The sequence below is a fragment of the Oculina patagonica genome, chromosome 12 (genome assembly GCF_052425735.1).
Source record: "Oculina patagonica isolate OP01 chromosome 12, crgOcupat, whole genome shotgun sequence".
Lineage (NCBI taxonomy): Eukaryota > Metazoa > Cnidaria > Anthozoa > Scleractinia > Oculinidae > Oculina > Oculina patagonica.
Window position 1 is genome coordinate 7,824,162 of NC_135769.1, and position 24,640 is coordinate 7,848,801.

Below are 24,640 nucleotides of genomic sequence, written 5' to 3' on the forward strand. Positions count from 1 at the left end.
ATCGCAAACATATTGCAATTTGCCGTGACTCACCTCTTGACCTCATTCAAGAATCCGTCTTTACATCTTGGGCAATGTTAAAAAAAAAGAACTTTAATAGTAATCTCCCCATAGGGCTTTTCAGAAACTATTTACAATAAAAAATAAATCTACTTAACACTAATATTTACAAATAAAATTGAAAACTAAATAAAATAATGATTAAAAGTTTAAAAGAAGATGATCCCTAAGCTTTGATTTAAAAGAGTACAGAGAGTTAGCGTTTTTTAATTCAATATCAAGGCTGTTCCATAGGTTTACGGCTCTGTATGTAAATGTTCTTTGGCCTGCTGCGGTCCTGAACAGTGGAATTTGCAAGCTCTGGTGTTGGCGGGTTTTTCGTCCATGAACATCAGACCTTTTACAAAACTTGTTGCTTAAATAACTGGGTGCTAAATTATTTAGACATTTGTACATTTTACTTGTTACGGGATAAATTTTGCTTTCTCCTTAACACGAGTCATGTTTATTAATGTATTGAATCCACGTCATCCAGCAATGCTTCCTTTTTAAAAGATCGATTTAAGAGCATTGTTCGGTGCTGGCGAAACAAATACTGTAAATACATTCCGAGAAAGCTGTTAGTTTTTACGGTCCAGTTCCTATATCTGTCACGCAATACGAATACAAAGCTGTGACTGGAATTTTTCTTATCTTAGTTTTCTTTTTACGAAATTTCCTCTAGTAACAAATTGTTCAGTCAAGAAATTCTTTTGTTTTGCCGAAAAAAGGAAGAATCATCATTTTCTCTTGACTCTAAATTTGGCTGATAGTCGAAATTCATAATGGAGGCCAGGTTCAAAAAATTGTCCAAGTCAAGTATAGCAAAAACAAGGAACAGATATTTTAAGAGGGCCCCTACCAGGGAGTCAAGGACTCGTCTGGACAATAATAATAACAATCATTAGTCATAATATTATGTATAAGAACATCTAATTTTTTGGCCGATACTAAACTTTCTTAATGTTTTTGAATATATGAGCCTGAAACGTTCTTAGAAAGTTGTTGTTTTTATAAAACTGAAAAACAATGTGCTTTTAGCCTTTTTTAGCCTCGGCGTTCATATAAAATATGTTCTTATTAACCCTCAGACGTACAAGCAAACTCATACCCCAACCATCATGCAAGGGGGGGGGGTGTGGATGGAACCCCTCCCCAGGGGTTTCGTTCTATTAAGGCACAGCGAAGATATTTTGCACTGAGTAGAAAGCCCTTCGCTTACTCTGCAAGATGACATAAATTTTGCTGGCTGTGACGTTATAAGAGCCACCATCTCGGATCCGCCTCTCGGATTTCACCATTTTCTTAGAAAGTCAGAAAATAACAAAATTCGATGTAAAATCATTCCATTCCATTCTGTTTCAAAAAACTGGGAAAATTTAAGAAAAATGTTGAAATTGACGATTTTTGGCCAGACCTGCCTGTAATTATAACGTTTCTATGGACACATGGTTGACATGTTAAAATTTCTGCAAAGGATGAATGAACAGCTACTGAAAATTTCAGCATTGTAGAGTAAATCGTGTTTTACAAAATTTCGAAAAAACCTAAGGGGGGGGGGGGGGGGGTGGTATCCACCGCCTCCCTTGTACGGCTGAGGGTTAAAAAAGAGTGTACTGTGCAAATTCAAGAAAACCCAAAGTGACATGTCGGATAAACGATCGAGATATCCCATGGCACATAACTCTTGTTCTTATGGGGTCCCCTGTACAGATCTCAGGTCCTCTTACCAAGGCAGATCAGAAGGTAACAAAAGCAAAGAAGAAATGACAGTGGACGAGGGCGGGAATTCACTTGTCCAGAAAACAGTTGTAAGGAATCGATCAGATTTTTTCACTACATTGCAACGGTCTCCAGCAGTGCAAGCACATTTAGATACGTTAGGCCATAAACACACACACGTTGATTGACAAGGGCAAGCGAGAACACAAGTTCTATCAGTCGGTTTCCATTCAGTAGTCCCCATGATTCCAGAAGGTGCAGTTGGGTAGCTTCCCACACTTAGAAGGGATGGACACTAAAAACAGAACAATATGTTAACAGAGGGAACTCGGTAGGAAGGCTAACCGAAACAGGTTTTGCAGGGAATGCCAAAAATAAGGATCGGATCGATCAGCATCTAGCCTGGGGAAGACGTTCATAAGGGACGGATCATGATGTTTTTGGAGGGGAGAGGGATGGGTATGAAAAATATTTAAAATAATTGTTTGTAGGGCCTAGAAAGACAAAAAATAGTTTGTATTTCGAAAACAAAAATGTTTGCCTAGGTGCATAAACTAAAAACAAGTTTGCGGAGGAAAATTTTCCATCCCCCCCCCCCTCCCCTCAAAGAAAACAACGGTCCGTCCCTAACCACAACAAGTAGCTGGATGCACTCATAGGCAGGGCCGTAATTTTATAATACAACTAGTAAGAGGCAAAACGAGGCATCTACCTGGTAAAATTACAATCCCCAGTAAACTAATTGGCTAATTTCCTTCACCATTCCCTCTCAACTAAACTTAAAACGAAATGGCGGGAGATTTACGGTTGACTGCGCTGTGCAGTTGTGTAACTCAGCGAGTTTTCATCTTATTTCGACAATCTTGCGGGATCAGGCGAATGTGGATTTGCTCCTTTAAATGACAGGCCACATTTGGGACGACGGTACTGTATTGGTTTTCTTTATGTACAGCATACCCAGACAACCTTTGAATCCTTTTACAGTGATCGGTGTGCAAGTTCTCTTTACCAAATCGATGGACTGTGAACCGAAGAGATGGTATAAGAAAAAAATTATAATAAAAACAAAACTGTCGAATAGTTTCTTGAAGCCACTCTTAAATTTCACAATCGTCAAGAAAGGGGTTATATAACAATCTGCAGCGAAAATTGATTTAGCAAGCTCTGGGCATAAACAGGATGACATATCTCGAGCGTGAAAAGATAAAATTAGATAAAAATTCCGAATTTTTCACAGTTGAGCGATATTTTGTCAAATTTGCATCATAACAATGCAAAGCAGCTGAGTGGGCATTCTGGGCGAAGCGATTAATTGTGCTGTGTAGCTTTTCTGGAGAGGGCAAAATGCTTGGTTTCATAACCAAAGTCGACTGAATCTACAGCAGCACTCGTAACAAAGACTGTCTTACTACGGAACAATGCCTGCAAGAAGAAACTTTGTTTCAGTAGCACTGCTTTCTGTTATCCTGTGTACTTTGATCAAGGAATCTGAAGAAAGTTTTTCTGATCAAGCAGAATGCCTTCGTGTTTGCGATCTGGCTCGACAAGAACGATCCAAAACAGGAGTTCAGGTACGTAAGCACTGCAGATCTGCACTGCAATTAAGGTGCTTTTATAACGGGCAATTTATGTAACTACTTTTATTTGTCATCGACAAGATGACGACGAGAGTTCTTACACACCAGCAAAAATCGCTTTTAATATAACTTGGTTGAGTATTCCAAATTGCGATCTTTAGAATTCGAAATCGCGCCGATGGAAAACTTACGAGAGGTATATTTGCAAACATACAAACAGGTTGACTTAGTTCCGGGAGGGAATTTGGCGATATTGTCATCTGTTGTCATCGATCAGAATATAACGTATATCGACTTAAAGCGGAAATACTGACTGGTTCTCTACATTCTATGTTCGGCGAGTCTTAGTATATGGAAATTTTCCTTGAAGATTCTTTAGTTCGGATCGTATTAAATTTAGACCTCAAAGTTGGATACTTCATTTCGGGTTAAGATCACGGTAAATAAGTGGTAACATGATTGACTCCAAAACAGAGAAATAGAGGGATTATGACTCAATTATGTGCACATAATCTTCGAATTAGCTGAGCGGGTGAAGTCATGGGGCGTCATGATTACTACACAGCCGATCAAGAACATTAAGCAATTTGCGTTTCTAAATGCAATCCGATATACCGTTTTAATTGTCAGGTTTTTCGTTCACCCAGAATTCCTGTTTGGTAAAGCGAGAAAGGTAATTCTGTAGGAAATGTAATTAAATAAATTCATACTGAATCGTGAAATCTGAAATCAAATGAAAATGAATATATGCCTAACTGTTACAAATGATCAGGAGTAAAATTTTAAATATGAACATTCTTGTTATCAAATTGTCTATAAGTCAATTGGAATTTTAATGGAGAAGCCAATATAACATTATTTTGTAATAAACAAGGACAGTTGCCCTTAACATAAAACGTGATCGGTTAGCCACTGAATTTGATGTGCGAAGGTTACGAACTGCAACTGCATTATTTCATGTTCCTTCGTGCTTCCGAGCTGTTTGTTTACGACAGAATACCTGCTGAGTTGAATGCATGGGTAATTGTTTGTTACCTTGTTAATATTCGTCGACCTTTCAAAATCAGGTGATAAATGTATTTATTTGCGCCTGTTTTTACCTTTGTTTGCCGTTTTCTCTCGACTAAACGACTCGAGGCCTCCTTTGGAATGCGTGTTTTTTAATAAAAACGCATAAAAATGGCACTTTCGGTTTTTTTGATCTTGTGAGGCTCGGACTTAATCCAAATTGACTAACTTTTTTTGTCCTTATAACTGTTGAATAATTATAACAAAAAGCCACAAAAACCACATTTTAGAAACAATGTACGTATTTTCGAAAAAGGGACACATTCGATCTTACATGGACAATAAACTCTGATATTTTTGTGTCTACGGATGATGAAATTTAAAACTTTTCAAAGTCTCCACAGGGTTACTGTTTTACCAATTCTGTTTACAAAGATTATATTTTACATATCTTAATAGTTTAATAACAAAAGTTAAATCTATCGGTGTCATCTGACAGTTTGGCGGTTGGATTCTTAGCTATACAGCTTTTTAGATTCTCTACAAATTGTTTGGAACCTGTCGATTTTGTCGGTGGAGCTCGAGTATACCAAGTTTTGCGGGTAATACATTTCTAAAGTGCCTCTGGCACAAGTTGCGGTCTCATTAACATTCATACGAAAAACGTTTGCTCAGCGAAAAACAATCAACAAATGCACTGAACCCGACACATTGTTGTCTTCATCGTTTTAAGTTTGAACCAGAGAGTAAATATTTCCGGTCCAAACCAAAGTATGAGTGTGTGTGTGTGCATCTCGTGGGACAAAATTTCGAGTTTTGGATCAAACTTTGTATCAAGGCAGAAGTATCGATACTCGGTGGCTGTCACGGTCGATCACGTTTTTTTCAAGAGCGCATACCTTGCCAAGAGTCTTTGTCGCGAGATCACGTACACATTATTTTGTTATCGCACTATTTACCATCTTTTTGTAGTAGATTTGCTAGCTTAAAGGGACAGGTGTGGTGGGTATTTAATCGTCCATTAAACATGGCTGATGTTAAATGATTTGGAGGTCTTTCAAGGTGACGAGACGCTGAGAGAAGTATGTGAAAAATGACGTTTCGTGATCTGCACACAAAAACAAGTTTGTCAACAACAAGCAAATATCTTCAAAATCCTGGCTGTTGGCGGCCATGAGTGACATGAGCATTTGTGAAAAAAGTGATAAGAAGTCTTTATAAATGTTTTATAGCTGTCCTGAAGTGCTTTTTTAATGGAAGTGTTTTTTAGTTCTTTTATATGCGCTAATTATTCAGGCTTTGTTTCTTTGCTCAAAACAACAACCAAGACAAAGCAATGTCTGACAAGAGAACCATGATTTTATCGATATATACTGAAATTCAAAACGTCCAGGACAAGTTACGTACAACGCAGAAGGGCTTGCGCACATCGAGATTGTTGACGCAGTCACAAACAAACAAATAACAGTTCACTTTGTTCATGCCCCACCGTTTTCTAGACTCTTCTTTTTCTAATTCATGCAAATAAATTAGTTGTTATTTGAAGTAGCAGTTTCTCGGAAAATTGACAGGAAGTGTTAAGGGATATGCTGATTTATTCAAATCGACACACTTCGTTCCAAAAGTCAGACCGATTTTAGACGACATTTGGAGGTAATTGGGACCTTGAACAAGCCGTATGTTTATTCGGCTACGTTAACTGATATCACAGCCTTTTGCCAGCCTCCGTACGGCATATATTTGGCTAAAATAGCCAGTGTGTGACTAGTGAGGCATAACAAATCCTAAAATTTCGGACTTGTTTAATTCAATATAATGCTTCATCTTACTATTACTATTTATATGTTTTATTCACAATACCGAAAAAATACAACATTTTATTAAAGAAATATACAATGTAGTATTTACTGTATTTTTTTATTTACAATATTATACACTTTTTTATATCGGGCACTACGCTACATGTATGCAACAATACATACCGCACTTAATGTACAAAATGAAAAACAAGCGGAAAAAAGGTTCTAACCGGATAAAACATGTCCGATCAGGTAAAATGTTCCAATGTTTTAAATTCAGATAAAATCGACACTCTTCGTTCCAAAAGTAAGCTCGATTTGAGCCCACTTTTGGAGATAATTGGAACCCCCAACAAGCCGCATGTTTATTCTACTTATTGATAACAAAGCCTTTTACCAGCCTCTCCTCCAGCCTCTTTTTACCTGCCATATTTATATTTGGCTTAAATAGCCAGTGTGTGACTAGTGGGGCATATAAAACCCTGTAATTTATATTTACAAAGTTTTACACTTTTATATTCCGGGCGCTACGCTGCATCTATGCAAACAACTCATTACCGCACTTAATGTACAAAATGAAAAAAAAGCGGAAAATAGATAGCAACCGGATAAAACATGTCCCAGTGTTTTGAATTCAAAGCCCGACAAAGATAAATATTTCAAATTAAGGCAAACTAAAGAAATTACATATTTTAGCAAGACTTTGAATTATTGAGATTACTAATGCCACAAGAAGCAAAACTTGACCGGAATTGAAGCAGAAATTTACATTTTTTACGGATCTAAATTAACAGCAATCAAGAACCTTTTTTATAAACTTAAATTTCGGATTTTTATTTAGTATTAGAAAACAATCAGTAATAAAACGCGCAGTAAATTAAAGGCGTACTTCTACAAACAACAATTCTGCTAAAAGTTTATAGAAACACAGAACTAGTACGAGCTGTTGACGTAATGATGGCGCAGGTAAAGAGAATTTACATTTTGATAATCGAAAGAAAAGAGTGTCTTTCCTCTCTTAACTTCAACTCTTCTTTCTGTAATTATCAACCCTCGTTTAGGTAAATTTCAAACCCGTTTTTTTTTAAACTTTTTTCGAAGTTATACGCAGTTGGTCCGTTATTAATTGCTTGTCAGAAATGTGTTATGCGTTTTTTAAATGTGTACTTTAACGTAAGTTATCCATTAAAAACATAGTTAGTGTCAATCATAGAGAAAAGCACAAACGAAAACCGATGAGTAACAGAGTTATACACCGGTGTATTGCTCCTAGATTAATGGGTAGGTTAGGAGCCACCTTAAAAATCTTTTTACTGAACACTGTTACTGATAATTTTGGTAACGGTATTTTCACAGATGTAAAACATTTACTTGTGTGTAGATATGCTGAGAAATAAACCATTATTATGTGTAAAATAATAATATAATATGTTGCTGCTACATAAAAGCTCATAAATATAAGAATATTGCTTTATTTTATATCATATCGCAACACATGTAATGTAATGCAATGCAATGTAATGTAATGTTATATGTTGTGTGATATCTTGTAAAACCATGGATTTTTCATTTAATAATTAGTTTCTACTTTGCAGGACTCAAGATCCCACATTTGTCATCAGTGCTTGAAAAGAAGAAAAGGTAAAATCATTACTTCATTAGCACAACAGAATGCCACTTCCGATCCCGTCGCTTCTTCGAATAAATATGCTTTAGAATTAATATTTTTTTTTTAAGAAACGTGGTATCGAAAATTAATTATGTAAATTTTACACAGTAAGATTTCTTCTGCCGTAAAACAAGCTAAGTTGCTTTAGAGCAGTTGTTGTTTCATATTAATATGTTTTCGCTTATTTGAGTTGAATTTATATACAGACTGAGAGGTATAACGTTAAATCCCCGGAAACGACAAAACAAGTACCATAGTCACAACATACCATAACAAAAACAAAAACTGACCTACCTAAATACCAAGATTATTAATCGAATTTATTTTTCCTTTTTATTTGACAGATCGACAATCTTTAACAATCATACAACGCCAACGAAGATCCTTATTTCAATATTCTAGTAAGCTCTTAAATATAGTGTTTCATTTCAGACCCTTGCAATTACTTTAAACAGCCGTTATTTTTCTGTCCTCAGCTGACGAACAAAAGGGTTTTAATTGTACTTAAGATCAAGTCAAAGTAAATCAGTGTATGGTACTTAACCCTATTCAGACCGGGCTTTTTCGGACCTTCTGTGAAGGTCCAAAAGTTACCAAAGTTACTGCAAAGTACACAAATCAATTAAACTGTGCCTTAAAAAAAACCGTAAAAAAAGGTAAAAATAATTGTATTAAAGTTAATTTTCATTAATAGAAACACGAAAATTACAAATTTGGGAAAACATGCCTGTCAAAATGCCGTTGCCATGGTGATGCCAAGTTCCTGACACCACATCCTATCCTACCAAATTATTCCCAGATAAAGTTTAGATAAACTCGCAAAGTTTGGCAACGTTTGGTTAAATCTTGAAAGAGGTATAAGCGTTCAAAGTCAGCGCGGACCTCCCAGCCTGAATAGGGTTAAAAGCTATAATCTTTTATATTACCAAAAACATGAAAACGAGGCTTCACAGCGCTGAGTGTGTTTTCCATGCAATTCTCTTAAACTTTGCAGCCTCTTAACCCAAAACACTGAAACTTTTCATAGTACCATATTATACCATAAATTTCCAAGTGTCATCAATAGCCATCTTAGGAAACTTGACCAGAGAACACAATACACTGGCAGCCATCTTATAAATAAGGCCTTAAGCAAACGGCTTCTTGACTAATAAGGCAACATCAGTCTTGGAATACTTAACACAATATGAGAACTATTTCTAACTGAATATGAAAGACGAAAACAGATTGTTATTCTTCATAGTTTTAATATATCTGTTTTGAGATTAGGATTAGCTGTAACATAATGTTCATAACTAACTTTAGTTATAAATGAGTTTGGATAGCCCGAGGGTTTTGAGGATAGTTATTCGGTCATACAAAGTGAGATTTCTTGGAAGCCATATGTTGAGTATGCTTTTCATTGAAGCCAATTTTTGTTCAAAGTTTTTCTTGTAAGAGACTTCATTGTAGGTAAAGTCAATACCAAGGGAATTTATCGGTTTTGAGGGCCAAGTAATATCTAAAGGAACTTCAGGGTTGTGTCTGAGAGCACCTAACCACATTGCTTCGGTTTTAGATTTGTTGACTTCTAGTCCTGAAGAGAGCTGAAAGGCGTTCAGTATCTCAAACAGTTTTTCAGCTGAGGTTATGTCAGAAACGAAGGCAGTCGTGTCATCAGCATATTGCGAAATTTTTTAAAATTCACGACAAGGAAGTTAAAAATTCCTTGTCGTGAATTTTTATACCTTTGATATATTGATTGTTTCTGATAGCATTGGCCAGGATTTCAGCGCAGAGGACAAAGAGGATACCTGATAGCGGGCATCCCTGTCTTAAGCCTCTTTGAAGGTGGAAAAATTCCGACGCGTAGCCGTTATTGACGACACAACTGGAGATGTCGGTGTAGAAGGTTTTAACCCACTTTTGAATATAAGGTCCAAAGTTAAACGACTGCAAGGTTTTGTTTAAGAAGTTCCAATCGAGCGAGTCAAAAGCTTTTTTAAAATCGATGAAAATGGCGAGGCCGGGAATGTTTTCTAGAGATGTTACTTTCATTATATCTTGTATAAGTCTTTTGTTTGATCGTCGTTTATGATTTTTGGGAGAACTTTAGATAGTCTGCTCGCTATGACTTTGGCTGCTATTTTATAGTCTATATTGAGAAGGGATATCGGTCTCCAATTTTCTAAGTAGAGTCTATTTTTTCGTTTCTTTGGCACTATTTTAATAATGCCTTGTTTCTGGGTTATATTTAGCTTTCCGTGCGTGAAAGCATAATCGAAACTTGAAACCATCTCATCACCTAGTAGTGGCCAGAAGTGTAGATAAAATTCTACTGAGAGGCCGTCGCTTCCTGGGCATTTGTTCTTTGCGCACTCTTTTAATGTTTTAAAGCATTCTTCTTTCGTTAGGGGTTTTTCGAGATCGATTTTTTCAGCGTCGCTTAGACGAATAAGATTTGGATCATCGAAGAAAGTTTTGTCATACGACCTATCGGTTGGTACGGCGGTGTAAAGATCCGTATAGAAATGCTTTTGGCATTTTAAGATCTCATTGGCTTGTGTTATTTCTTGATCATCTTGCGTTTTGAGTCTTGCAATAAAGGAATTGGAATGTTGCCTTTTTTCTAAATTTAGGAAATATTTCGTATTCTTTTCGCCATGCTCGTGCCATCGGGTTCTACTTCTGATAATAGCACCGTTAGTTCTATACTCAGCAATTTTGTTTAATTCTGATCGAAGTCGATAAAGGTCTAAGATATTTTCTTTCGATCTGTTCGTTTCTAAGATTTTCATTAAGCGCTCCATACGACCCGAGAGCTCTTTTTCAATGTTTCTGCGTTCTCTGTTTTTTCTTTTAGAGTACTGAACACAAAAACCCCTTATTTCCATTTTAATCATGTCCCAAGCAAGGCCTTTGTCCGAAAGATAGCTATACTTGCCTTTGAATTGGGGAATTTTTTCTGAAAGTTGGTCAATAAAGTTGTTGTCTTTTAGAAGAGAGTTATTAATTTTCCAGAAACCTGGACCTCTTCGAACATAGTCTTGGAACTGGATTGTCAGGGTGATAGCAAAATGATCTGTTAAAGTGGAGTTTTTGATGTTCGTGTCTAAAGCGAGAGGTTTGAGATCTTCAGAAACCATCCTGGAGTCTAATCGGCATTGTACTTTGAAAGCTTTATCTCGCCATGTGAATTGTTGTTGATTAGGGTGTTGGCACCTCCAGACATCAAGGAGTTTCAAGGAACTGCATAAATTTCTAATTTCACTAATTACGTTATTCTTCTTGTTTATGTTGGATCCGCCAATTTTATCGCAGGGTGTTAACGCGCAATTGAAATCGCCGCCGACAATCATTTTGCGATCTGAGCGATGTTTAAGAATATTGAGTAAATTTGAGTAAAAATCTTTTTGATCAGTGTTGTTGTTAGGGCTGTAGATGTTACACAGCTGAAATTCAGTATCGTGAACAGTTGCTTTGAGTAATAAAAATCTGCCATTCTCGTCTGCGAAGATGTCATCTACATGAATGGGTAATTTAGGATTGAATAAAATCATTGTTCCTCTGGAATGATTTGTACCGTGGCTGTAATAAACATCACCTCCCCATTCTGATTTCCAAACAGTTTCAACGCTTTTTGTGGAATACGTTTCTTGCAAAAAAAATTATGTCGAATTTGTTGTTATGAAGCCATCGAAAAAGCTGCCTCCTTTTACGCGTTTGGTTTATACCTCTGACATTTAACGAGCAAAACTTAGCTACAAAAGGAGTTGTCATTTCAGATTATAAAAGGTGGTACAACTATGGAATTAACTACATGATCAAAACAATAAGCTCCTAAGATAATTAGCATTAGACGTTGAAAATCGATTAATACTACTTCGATTCCAGTCGATTTATCCACTTTTCGCCTCACAAAAAGCTGAGATGTGTTTGCAAATAAAGCGAGAACATGAAACAAATAAATCACAAAAAAACATATATAAAATACGAGGTAGGGCATGCCAAAAAGGTAATAGTTTTTGTAGAAAGGAAAGAAATAAGTAAAGCAGTTTATAAACAAACCCTAGCTTTATACGGCCGTGACCGCTGCCTCCGCTCAAAATCTGTTTCATAACAAAGTTCATCCAAAGTCCTCAAGGTCTTCTTCGGAGAGGATCCTTATCGGTCGATCATCAGGCGAGCATTCCACAAAAATCTTTCCATCTAGTGTCCAAACGCTAGTAAAGATCTTAGTTTTCTTCATTTGGAACGCCTTATCAACAATGTGCCTTCTATATGCTGTTAGGTTTTCGTTGATGAAAATTCCTTCCCGTGCTTCAATCGCAGATGCATAGGACTCAAAGATGTCGGATACTTTAACATTTCTTAGCTTAGTTCTTTCTTTGCATAATTTCGCCTTCGTATTATGGCTACAAAATTTCGCGATGATTGGTCTACGTCCCTTCTTGGCACGATGTAATTTGTGTGAAATCTCTATCTCTTCAGGCTTTATGGCGACGTTAATCGCGCTGGCGACTTTCAGGACAACGCTTTCCGGGTCAGTGTAAAGGTTCTCTGGTATTCCATGGATTTCCAAAGAGTTTTTACGTGTGTACTGTTCTAATGCGTCAAATTCGTCCCACAGTTTTTGGGAGTCGTCGATCTGCTCGTCTAACAAACTGTTCGTTTGTTTTAGCTTCTTTTTCGTGTCGTCTAGCTCTTTCTTGAGGAAAGTATTTGCCGTGGAAGCTTTCTCCAGCTTGCCTTTGAATCCCTGCAGCTCATTTATAACACATCAATGCTGTCTTTTCCGCCAAACTTTCCAGTCTTGGTAAAACAGACCATTTCCGATTTTGTTTGGAACAGTAAACCTGCAAAAATAAAGCACACGACAATGATAGGACCAAAAACAAGAGGTGGCTTAGATCTACCGGACTTTGATATCATTACCAAAGCTTTGAAGGTCTCCTGGACACGAAGATTACATGAAAGCAATTTTAATGCATGCTGGAGTCACATATCGTTATCGTACTTAAAGCATTTAGGAGGACCTTTCCTATTCGAATGCAACTATGACCTAAAATCGCTTAAAATAGATATTCCAATTGACTTTTATAAGGACGTCCTTTACATCTGGCAGACTATTAATCAACACTCTCCAGAAACAAAAGAACAAATACTTAATGAAATCATATGGAACAACTCTTTTATCAAAATTGAAGGCTTCTCCGTGTATTATAGAAAATGGCACGAATCGGGGGTCGTCCGAATCAAATATATTTTCTGTGGAAACAACTTCTTAACATTTAATGATTTCTACACTAAATTCCAAATCAAAACAACATTTCTCAAGTACTGTGGCTTATGTAATGCCATACCCGCTAGCTGGATCCGTTCACTAAAAAGCTCTGCTGACGAAGCGCAGCGCAAATCAGATCATAACCAGAAAATAGATATCGGTAAATTGTCATGCAAAGTGGCTACCAAAATTCTTATAAACAAAAAGTTTGAAACTCCGACCGCAGAAAGAAGAATGAGGCAATTGAGTCTGGACGATAGCACAATACGCGCTATCTACGATATTCCTTTTAAAGTAACAAAAGACACTCGACTTGCTATCTTCCAATTCAAAATTATTCACCATATTTTACCAACCAATTCAATCCTTTACAGAGATAAAATCAAGGACCATGATAAATGCCACCTATGCACGCAAACGCAAACCCTGAGACATCTTTTTGTCTCTTGTCCGAATGTACAGACTTTCTGGAATACGTTTGCTACGTGGTGGAACGTCAAACATGACGATTCCATTGAGCTACACGAGAAAAACATTATCTATGGTTTTACAACTAACTTTCCTTTACGACTTGGCTTAAACCTCTGTGTACTCATTGCCAAATATTATATCTACACTGCCTCGAGAGATGAACAACACTACCACTTCGAAACCTTCCAAGCCCTTCTAAAAGATAAAATATCTATCGAAAAAAGTAGTTCAAAGTCTCAAATTCAACTCTAAGTCTTTTTTTTTTAGGTGAAATTTCGTAAGGCACTTTATTTTATCTATTTATTTTATTTTATTATTTCTTTTTTTTCTTTTTTTTTTCTGCTTCCTTTTGTCCGTAATTAGTCTTTGTACTCGTCACGAAGTTTTTTGTTTACCTCGCTTTTTCTGTTTTGTATACTTATTCGTCTTAAATGTATAGCTTTTGCATCTGTAAATAACGTAATGTTTGAAAGGACAGGAATTTTAGCTGATAAAGAATTAACATGAGCAAGCTTTATACATAAGCATTGTAAATAAGTACCGTATTGTATTTAAAGCTCAGACACATTGTACATGTATGTAGCTGTTTTTTTTTCTTTTTTTGTTTGCAATAAATTATTAAAAAAAAATAAAAAAAAATAACTAACTTTAGTTCGAATTCGGACCAATCAGATTGTCCAAAATACCATACATTAGTTTTGATATATTTAATTGATTTTAAATTTTTGTCAACGTACTTTAGATTGTGTGGGCGCGACGGAAGGCAATTCGGCGCCTAATAATGTAACCTCTTCCAAAGTGACAGTAACTTTTGGACAATACAGAAATACCAGCCACTGGTATGTCAACGTGTCATGGACTCCTTTAAAAGGTGAGTAATACGATATCGACTTTAGTGTCGTCGTTTCAGTATGCAAAAAACGAGAAAAATTTTTTTTCCAAATGTCACGAGTGGAGGTTTTTAAAACTTAAAGAGTGCAGAGTCTGTCATTTGGAATTGTTTGCAGAGAAAAAAAGGACTGCCGCTGCAACTCAACGAATTCTAACTCAATTAAATAGAACATCAGCCATGTTTTATTGGAAATCCGCCATCTGATTGGTTCTTTCATATATGGTCTTCAAGCGTTGTTAGTTTAATTAACGTACTACTACTGTTAGAATTGTTAAAAACAGGAGGAAACTAACCATGTTTAAAAGTGAAAATGGACTCATTTTATAGGGAAGCTACTCTTGATTACGAAAAGATTATACAATTTTCTTATATAATTCCTGCGTGCGGCCATTTTTTATTTGTGAGTTTATTTCCATCACATGGTTGCCTCTTGTTAAATAACAATAGACAGACAGAAACAATCGAGCGACGTCAAATGATCAAAAATGACACTGCCAGGATATTCCAACGGCGTATTTTAATCAACAAGAGGGCTTATTAATTCATTGTATCAAAATCTGAATTCATTAATATTACACTCATTTTTGCTTTATCATTTTAGATTTCTCTGGATACTATGCTACACTGATTCGCCTAGCATTTGAAGATGATGCTAATGTATATTGCACTAAGCTGACAAAGGTAAAAAACGGCCTCTAAATAACCGTACAAACTATATGCATTACCTCTCTCCTCCGCAGAGGCTCTCAGTGAGGTTTTCGGTGGGGATTGTCCGCTGAACGAAGTGAGTGCGGGCAAAAAAAAAAACGGCGAGAGCGGCTGCGAGAGCCTCAGCCAGATACCACACCCAATATGGCCGCCATCAGGGGGAGGTAACCTTTTATAAGTGTTCCTCACCGGGGGTAGTATATCTTACTGCCGTATGTAGTAAAACGGCTGCTACATCATGTTCTGAGGTTACGCGATATACACAAGGAGAGTCGACAAGAGCGTGTTCATATGCCGGCGTGAGAATGTGGAAAGGTTGTTGTTCGCACAAAGATTGTAGTTTATTTAGACTGTTTTGTTGTGTGGCAAACGAGAAGTTCAACAGGCAAATTAAGGATTCGATTAGGAACCTTCTAGCAGCTGAAACTCTTAAAAACGGATTTAATTCTTTCCTGAAAGAGAAGAGAACAAGTAAGATTGTTTTGAAGAATGTTAAATTTGGATACGACTGTATAAACAGATCCTTAGGTGGGCGATCGTCGATCGAGAGCGAAGTTTCAATTCTTTGCCGTACGAGCTAATTTAACCAATCGAAGCATAAGCTTAAATTTTCGTTTCTTCAGTCGTACATAGCTGCTAAAACTTGTGTAGGAACCATGCACTCATCCCTCCCACATTTTTTTTTCCTGTACGAAAAAATGCTTGTGGTTGTTGTTGTGCTTGTTGTTGTAACACGATCAAACGATCAAAGACATTAATTTCGTAAACGCTTAAAGCGAAATGCAACATGTAGGAATTGAAGACCAAAAGCACGAAACACAATTAATATATTTATCATCAAGAGATATCTCCTCGAGAGGGAAGAGTCAAGCTCTTTGAAGTCTCCCTCGATTCTTTGATACTTGACCCCTGTAGAACAACAAACTTCCCACACGACTACCCACAGGTTTCAGGGGGGCCTTCGGATACAAAGATTTTTGCTTTTTTTCGGTAAATACGATAACTCTTCGCAGAAAACGCAGTCCCGGCTACTTGTAGGGCTTTCCACAAGTTGCTCGAGATTTCCAAAAAAGTTGCCCGTAATTTCTCAAAAAGTTGCTCAAAAGTTGCTCCAAAAATACAAAAAAGTTGCTTCTGATAGTAAAAGTTGCTCGAAAGTTGCTCCAAAAAATCCAAAACGCTGCTTCTTATCAAGAGAATTTCTCTAAATATATGCTAATTTCCCTTTGAGAGTAAGATTTCTAAGCAGTTTTATGCACTTTTACAGCAAAAGAAGTATCTAAACAACATATTAGGGGGAAAATTTGTTAAATAACAAGGAATTCTTTAACTGAGAAAAATCGTGATGATATCGATGACGTCATGTTTGTGACGAGTTTTGTAATGTTTTAATATGCAGAATGAGCCGAAAGGTGGAACGTCTTCAGATGTTCCTCGAAAATCTTCGGCAAACTTCGTAAATCTTCGGAAACGTTCGTATCGCCTTTGAACAACACTTGGATTATCTTCGGAGATCTTCGGTCTGGAAATTGCTTAAAATGCAAAAAGTTGCTCGAGAGAGAAAAAGTTGCTCGAAGGGGAAAAAGTTGCTCGAAACATGAAAAGTTGCCAAAAAGTTGCCGAGCAACTTGTGGAAAGCCCTAGCTACTTGTAGCAACACACTTAGCGCTGATGTTTGCCGAATTTCAAGCTGTCAAAGTCGGCGAGGGCTGAGAAATTTATCAATGTACTAGAAAACGACAAGGATGTTTGAGAAAACGACAACCTTCTGGCAGATGTTCCCCGAGCAATGGATCTCACTTCTTATGCGCCTGCACTCACCTTACCCAGCGGGTTTTCATAGCGAAAGCCCCATCGGGAACCTCTGTGGAGGAGAGAGATGCATTAGCACATATCAGAAACCATAAAGATTAAAACTTGCAACTCCCTATGATTCGCATTGTACAAAGCGTTTGCACATTTGTTTACACTAAGCACCATATTTGGAAAACCACGAGAGACAATTAACCAATCAAAATTACTATATTTGGATTAAATTCACAGCGCGTGCTAGCTCGCGCTCGATGGCGAAATCTTGTTTTTGAACAAGCTTGGTTGAATAAAGTTAAATTTAGTTAAATTCTCTGGTTTCATTTTCATGAAGTAGTCGGAAAACCAAAAAAAAAAAAACACAAAAATTCTGTTGCGTGTGCCATAACGTGTGCAAAGCATTTGCGTACTAACTCTTCGTGTTTCCAAATATGGTACTTGGCAAAACTGAATATTCAAACACTGTGTGCGCGCGTTGTACGTTGCAACCCTTATGGGTTTCTGCACATATTAAGCTGAGGTGTTTTGTTATTCAGGTAACCTGGAAAAAACTCAGAGTTTAGTAACTTTGTAGCCAGGCCAGGTTGATAGAAAATAACGCTTCGAGAGCACACGGGAATATATATTTTTTTGTTCCATAAAATGATGCCACACAATCAACGGAAAAACCCCAATAACCTAAGACCTAATAGCCTAATAACCTTAACCTTATAGCCTAAAAGGATTAACCATTTGTAGTTACAATTATTTGTTTCTAATTACGTCTTTTTGTTTCAGAATCAAACGTTTCTCGACATAAATATTTCTTTTTACGGCTACACCTATCCGGATCCTATTTACCTTCTGGTGAGATTTAAGATTGGTTTAAATCAATTCAATTTAGTTCAGAATAGTACCTGCTCGTAAGATCGTTCATTCATTTATGCTGCTCTCTCTTTTAAAGGTTTTAGGTCTTCCTTATCGTAGCAAAAAAATAAAGACACCTTCGTACCGACCAAGTAAGTTATTGAGTTTTAATTACTTGATGTTATGGACAATTATTGCAAAATGTTTATGTAATCTCCAGAATATACAAGGTCGGTTAAAAGAAAAGGACAATTTATTTCAAAACGTGTTCTTCTTCTTCTTCTTCTTCTTCTTCTTCTTCTTCTTCTTCTTCTTCTTCTTCTGTAAATCTGATTTGTGGAGCTCAAGCATTCTGAAGCGAGCATATTGTCGCATGATAAAAATCTTAGATTTAAGCAAACCTATCAGCGGAACTTCTCCTGCAGTTATTTATTTAGTTTTACTGGACAATACACTATTTCTATTCTGGTAAATAAGCAGGAAGAATATTAAAAGTACGGTGGCCCATAGGTACAAGATGAATATCAGTGAGGCACAATCAAATAATTATGCCCACGGCTCAACTTTTTTTTAGGCAGAACAAAATAAACCACATCAAAACCTGTCAACTCCAAGAAAAGCTGTCGAGATTTTATTTATTCTGGTTGTCACAGAAACCAAATGTGCTTACTGGCATCGCTTTAAATTAAAATGGTGATTAGACAAATTACCGTAAATCACTAATTGGGAGATCATCAAATTAGTCAAGGAACAGTGGAAATTTAAACAAAAATTGTGATCTTCCTTTAAATATTTCGGGGGAAGTTTTAACGACATACTGCAAAGGTTATTACATTATTATAAGAAAAGAAGTATCAGTATAAAAGTGGTCTGGCCTGGCCATTCTTACGTACGCCCAGTTGTCAGGCAACCACCAAAGCGTAAACAACTGCTAAACAACCAGTGTATTCTCTATGTCAGCTATTGATAAAATGTGCTTTATTTTTGTTTAGAACATTTTATCAAAACGTTGGCAAATCATGGCATGTATTTGTCAATGGTATATTTTGATTTTATACAATTTTCAAGGATGTTTTGTTTGGGGGTCGCTTGACTACACAAAGTTCCATGACTGCAAAAGTACAAATTTGCATTTAGCACAAGAATGGTGTGAAATATGGGGGAATCATTCCTTTTATAACATAAATTCTTGTTTAATTTCTACATTCCATTCCATTCCATCTATCACATCACGTCACGCCACATCACGTCACGTCACGTCACGCCACATTACATCACATCCCATCACATCAAATCACATTACGTTATCTTAACCTGCAGAGGAGAGCACTGCTCTACCTCCTCCTCTCCCCCTCCCTTCCTCTTGCTTCGTGATCTCGAAACTGAGCCCGAAGGCAACAAAAATTGTTGCATTCTCTACAAGCAGCAACTCAGCTAATCATTGGTATAATTGTGCCTAATTATAAAATATGACCACTGATAAACTCAAGTTAAACCCGACTACTTATGTCGTGCCGTGTTTAAATTGACTTACTTCTCATTCTCACAGCGAAACCAACGCCATCCACAGTAGCTGAAACAACAGGTGAGAAAAAAAAATAATGTCTGCTTGGAAGCATGTCAGTGGTTAGCTTTGAAATTATTTCTAAGGCTGTTGTTCTCAAATGGTGTTGTAACGACATTAACTGACATTTAGTGGCAATCGATCAACTTGCGACCGAAATAACAATGACACCAGATGGAGTCAAAATTTCAAGTATCGATATTATTTCAGATGTTACAAAATATTTTAAAATTTGTTTGCATTCAATGCTTGGGGGGGGGTCGGACTTTCCCTTTTCCATCCAGCGGGTGAGAACGTCAAGAAATTAGATAAATATTTGATTTTTTAATTACACATTCAATAAAAAAAGAGTTAATGGGCTATATGAATCGAATAACTTGGTTGTATCTGCTAAAAAGTTAAATGAATTTTCCACAATTAATGTTGTTTTGTAGTTCTGTCACCATGTGCGATAGACCAATTTGAGAATGTTTCGAGGATAATAACAAAATATTGCAATGTTTTCTTTTTCAGCCAATTATACTGACTTAAATTCCTCTTCAACCACAGCTCCTCCAACTACACCTTTTCAAACAAGTAAGTTTGATTTTCACTACTCTTGATTTTCTTCTAAAAGTTTTTTTTTATGTTTTAAGCCTAAGATGCCGTTAGGGGGACCATGTAGCATTGTCCGAGAAAAAGGAAACATAGATAAATCATTTATCCATATTCTAGGACTAGATTGCAGTAAAACTTTAGATTGCTTACACTTGGCTTCTGTTGACTTTAATTCGATAGCTGACTATCAGCCAATCGTAGTATTATTGGTAAAGCAACAATTTAACAAGTGTGAGATTTCATTGATCCTCCTTTTTTTCTAATTGCTTTTGAATTTTGTTTTGCTGACTTAGGTGTCTTTCCAACTACAAATAAAAACCCAAGTGAGTATACCTTTAGCTTAAAAATAGCAAGTAATATTTCAAACACGAGAGACAGTGTTTCATTGGGATATCCAAACACCAAGAAGGGAGTTGAAAATACGACGCACAGCGGTGTATTTTTGACGAAATTCGAGGTGTTTGGAGAGCCGATAAAAACACTGTCTCGAGTGTTTGATATATCTTCTCAATCGAAACAAAACCTTCGGAGTGAACAGAGAAATTAAATCGTAGAAAACTATGCATATTAAGACCGGGTATCCAAACCTTCTTCACGGTTATGATTTTCTTTGTTTTAACTTGATGAATTTTAAATGAGTTTGAGAACGTTATTTCACTGATCCTCCTTTTTTTGTAATTGCTTTTGAATTTTGTTTTGCTGACTTAGGTGTCTTTCCAACTACAAATAAAAACTCAAGTGAGTATACCTACCTACCTTATATACTTTTGCAGACTTAGGTTGCCTTTCCGACTACAAATAAAAACTCAAGTAATATATCAAACACGAGAGAGAGAGAGTGTGTTTCATTGGGATAGTCAAACACCGAGAAGCCGGTTGAAAATCGCGCGCGGGTTTTTTGTGTTCATTGTTCCTCTAGAAACAATTTGTAGTAAAACTACTTTCCCTTCCATCTGTTGTATTTCTCGGAGTAATTCTTTATATTATATCAATGATAAATACCGCACGTTATGAATGAAACTGCCTCCAACGCCTCGTTGCGCTATAGGTTCTAATGCGTCTGTTCTCTTATCCAGGCACAACATATTTTACAAGTAAAAAAACTAGCCCTAAGGAAGGCAAGTATTTGATTATCTTCGTTTAGCTTCTATTGCCATTGATAGCTGGCTATCAGCCTATCGCAGTCTTGTTGGTAAAGCGACATTTTACAAATGTATACGAAGATCTCATCGATATCACTTTTTTTTTCTAACAAAAAAATGCTTTTTTAATTTTGTTTTGCTGACTTAGGTATCTTTCCAACAACAAATGAAAAAACAAGTGAGTATACTTCTAGCTAAAAATATCATTTTTTGTGATTGTTTATTCTTCTTAAAACAATTTGTCCAAAAACCTAATTCTACTGTCCATCTCAAATATTTCTTGGTATAATTATTAGATAGATTCTTAAGCACCGCAGGTAAAAAGTTAGCCTGTTCTTGTGCCTAGTGGCCATGATTAGGACGGAGGTCTCTTTAGCATTAAGCGGCTAGGAGTATTTCTACTCCACCTAGACGGGATGCTAGTCCATCGCAGGGTTAGCCATAGCAGTAAATTCGCCGGTAACCATTTATACACCTGGATAGAACAGAACGCAGTGCTTCGGCCAGGCCTTGAACCCATACTGCTTGATCCGGAGTTCGCGCATTAACTATTAGGCAAGCGCGCCTCCAAAAAAGCCACGTACACAATTAACAGCCTCCAACTACTGTAATACGTACTTATGCATCTCTTTTGTTATCCAGGCACAACGCAGACTTTTGCAAGTATAAACGTCAGGGCTACAAAAGGCAAGCACTTTATTAATGTTTTTAAGCTGTTTCCGAGTGATGAAAAAAGAGTACTGATAAATAACGAAAGTTATTTTTTTCTTCATGCAGGGCCTAATCACACACCCAAGTATGTGGCAATTGCAGCTGCGTCTGGGATTGTGCTAGGACTTGCTCTTGTCCTTGGGTTCCTGAAATGTATGTTCTGGTACGCGCGGCGAAAACGTAGGGGGAGCTTTCCTGTACCTTCAGGTTTGTAATTCGCATTCCTTTTGTTGTATGTTTTTTTTTTTGCATTCAGATTTTTTTAAACTCTGTTTGCAACTCTCCTGCGCAGGTCCACGCAGCTTCTTTCGCTTTTTTGTTTTCAGCAGTCTAAAGATCAACTCTTTCGCCGTGTTATGTAAATAGCCAACTGGTCATCTGCCCAACATTGGAGAGGCATCTTGATAAAAATACAACATTTATTTTAGAAAATGCATTTTGGGCAGGAAACTGTTTAAATTACCCCTAATTAGCAAAACACATCGACGCTCATCCTAATAACCTGTTTGGCTGGAAAAGATTTCCAAGTTTGCTTTTCTTTCGAAGGTGACCTTCAAAACCTAACAAAAATAAGTTTTCTGTCATGCTTTTTTTTATAATTCGTTACATTATAATCAAAATACTGAAGCTGGCGACCCGGCTTTTTTGTATAGATATTTCACAATTCTCGCAAATATATCAAGACTTCTTTTCATGTTTTCCCTGCGATGGACTAGCATCCCATTCAGGGGGGGAGGGGGGGGGGAGGGGTTGGAGTAGAAATATTCCTAGCCACGTAATGCTACAGAAACCAGGATAAGCTTCGGCAGTATGAGCCTCTTGGCTCGAGACTTTCCCTCTTTTCATGTTGCAATTCTTAGGAGACACTGCTATGAAGTAGGAATCATTTGAAAGCAAAACGAGCTGAAATAGTTTTGATCTTCTTAACTTCGTTAGGGTTTGATTATCACGCATTCATAATATACAGCAAGGAGGATGAAATGATGATGAAAAAGCTCCAGTATCTCCTTGAGGAAAGATATCATTTAAGGTGCTGCATTCACTACAGAGACTTTACACCTGGAAAGCCTTTCACGGAGAGCATGGCGGAAAGCGTACATAGAAGCTTCAAAATTATAGCAGTTTATTCACAGAATTTTGTGAACAGTGATTACTGTACCTATGAGCTAAACCTCGTCAATTATCGACTTCTGAACAAAAACGATAACTGTCTAGTTGTGTTTAGAATTGATGGAACCGACTTCAATAAACTCCCGCAAGGAATACACGAAAGAAGTGTTATCGACTATCACAGTGTAGCGGAGAGACATTTTTGGGTGCGCAGACTTCTCAGGTTTCTTGAGGTCCCAGTGAATTCCGATAACCAGAACGATATTGCAGAGCAGGATGAAGACAACAACAACACCTGCAATAATTACCATGCCACTGGACGTAAAGTAAGAAATTCATTTGTCAGGCTTAACAGCACAACCAGCACTGATACAACGGTATCATATGTATAGCTGTTGGAAAGACACTTTACTCAAAGGGAGAAACTCCTGTTATGCAACCGCTTCATAAGATGGATTGTAAAGGTAGCGAGACACACGGGCATTTACCTTGTCTAATGACAAAATTTTACCGTCGATCGGTTAGCTAAGTTGGTAGAGCACTGGACTGTTGTGCGGGAATAAACCAGTGAATGCAATGGTCACACGACACTTCTCTACGGCCTGGGCAAGACCCGTACGCATGCGCACAGCAGTCCAGATCAATGCTTAGAGAATAAAATAACTGAGGAGATCGTGCTGCATTTGCAATATGATTAGATGTTTTAGTCTTCTCGGATGAGGACGATAAATCATAGGTCCCGTCTCCTGTATCTTTAGTGTATATGATCAGCAGCTGCAGGGGACGTTATTTAAAGAGCCCACACACTTATCGAAGCGAGTACGGCACGGCGTTGCTTGTGTCGTGGTCTGGCCTTGTTTCACGGGTTGGTCCTTCACATAAGGCTAACGCCTAACGCCCCCCTTGGACAAAATTGTCCAAGAAAAAAATCACTTTGAGTACTATGATTTTGATAACTATGAGAAAAATACTTCGCAGGAAAAGTTTGCTTTGGCTTAGAGCCAGTTTGCTTTGATCTGAAATGAAAATCGATTAAAAATATTTGTATAACATAAGAGGTTGAAGACAAAATGAATCGTAATTTTGATTGTCTGCCCTTAATTGCAGGCTAATCATAATACTGCGAGTTGGCTTGTAATAGATGTGATTTGTACTTTGTTGACCGTTTCCAAAAAAGGTCACTTATAATGTTCGCGATTTGACCTTACCAAGATTAGTAATAGTAATTGGATTGAGTGGAGTATATTTGGGGAGTAGTCGGGCGAGTTTTTTAAATCGGCCGCGCGCAGCGCGGGGGGATTTAAATTTGTTTTTTTTTGGCGAATATTATTATTTATTAGTAAAAAAAAAAAAATTAGAGGTTAAAAATATAAAAAAAAAAAAAAAAAAAAAAAAAAAAAAAAAAAAAAATAGAAAAAAAAAAAAAAAAAAAAAAAAAAAAAAAAAAAAAAGGGGGGGGGTGGAAAGTGAAAAAATAAAGATTTATTTAACAAAGCCCCCGCGGCGAGCACGCGAAAAAAAAAAAAGAAGAGAGAAAAAAAAAAAAAAAAAAGATTATAATTGAAATAGCGAGTTTAAAGGAACAAAAACAAGTAAACGGTGTGAATGTCTGTGTTTAATGCGTTGCACGGACGTTTTAAAAACGGGGTTTAGAGATGGAAGCACCAAATAACTAACTTTAGCATGACCCAGTGACCGACAATTTGGCAAACT

The 24,640-nt window shown here is 36.9% G+C and overlaps 1 protein-coding gene across 2 annotated transcripts; it reads left to right on the top strand.

The window, feature by feature from the left end:
• The first annotated feature begins 3,055 nt into the window (after nucleotides 1–3,055).
• Nucleotides 3,056–24,169, top strand: LOC144633261 (uncharacterized). 2 transcript variants are annotated; one of them, XM_078492104.1, is made up of 15 exons: nucleotides 3,056–3,332; nucleotides 7,741–7,786; nucleotides 8,159–8,215; nucleotides 14,291–14,419; nucleotides 15,042–15,121; nucleotides 17,735–17,803; nucleotides 17,901–17,955; nucleotides 19,353–19,388; nucleotides 19,881–19,943; nucleotides 20,258–20,287; nucleotides 20,673–20,702; nucleotides 21,041–21,082; nucleotides 21,255–21,284; nucleotides 21,749–22,024; nucleotides 22,754–24,169. In XM_078492104.1, the coding sequence occupies exons 1-15, from the start codon at nucleotides 3,180–3,182 to the stop codon at nucleotides 23,317–23,319; spliced, it is 1,662 nt and encodes a 553-aa protein (XP_078348230.1). In that variant the 5' UTR covers nucleotides 3,056–3,179; the 3' UTR covers nucleotides 23,320–24,169. The 2 variants fall into 2 exon arrangements, with proteins under 2 accessions (XP_078348230.1, XP_078348231.1); XM_078492105.1 differs by lacking the exon at nucleotides 20,258–20,287.
• The last annotated feature ends 471 nt before the right edge of the window (nucleotides 24,170–24,640 follow it).

Coding starts and splice junctions, on each gene's coding strand:
- LOC144633261 (XM_078492104.1), top strand. CDS start 3,180: ATGCCTGCAAGAAGAAACTTTGTTTCAGTAGCACTGCTTTCTGTTATC. Junction 15,122..17,734: donor ATTGCACTAAGCTGACAAAG/GTAAAAAACGGC, acceptor TTTTTGTTTCAG/AATCAAACGTTTCTCGACAT. Junction 19,944..20,257: donor AACTACACCTTTTCAAACAA/GTAAGTTTGATT, acceptor TTGCTGACTTAG/GTGTCTTTCCAACTACAAAT.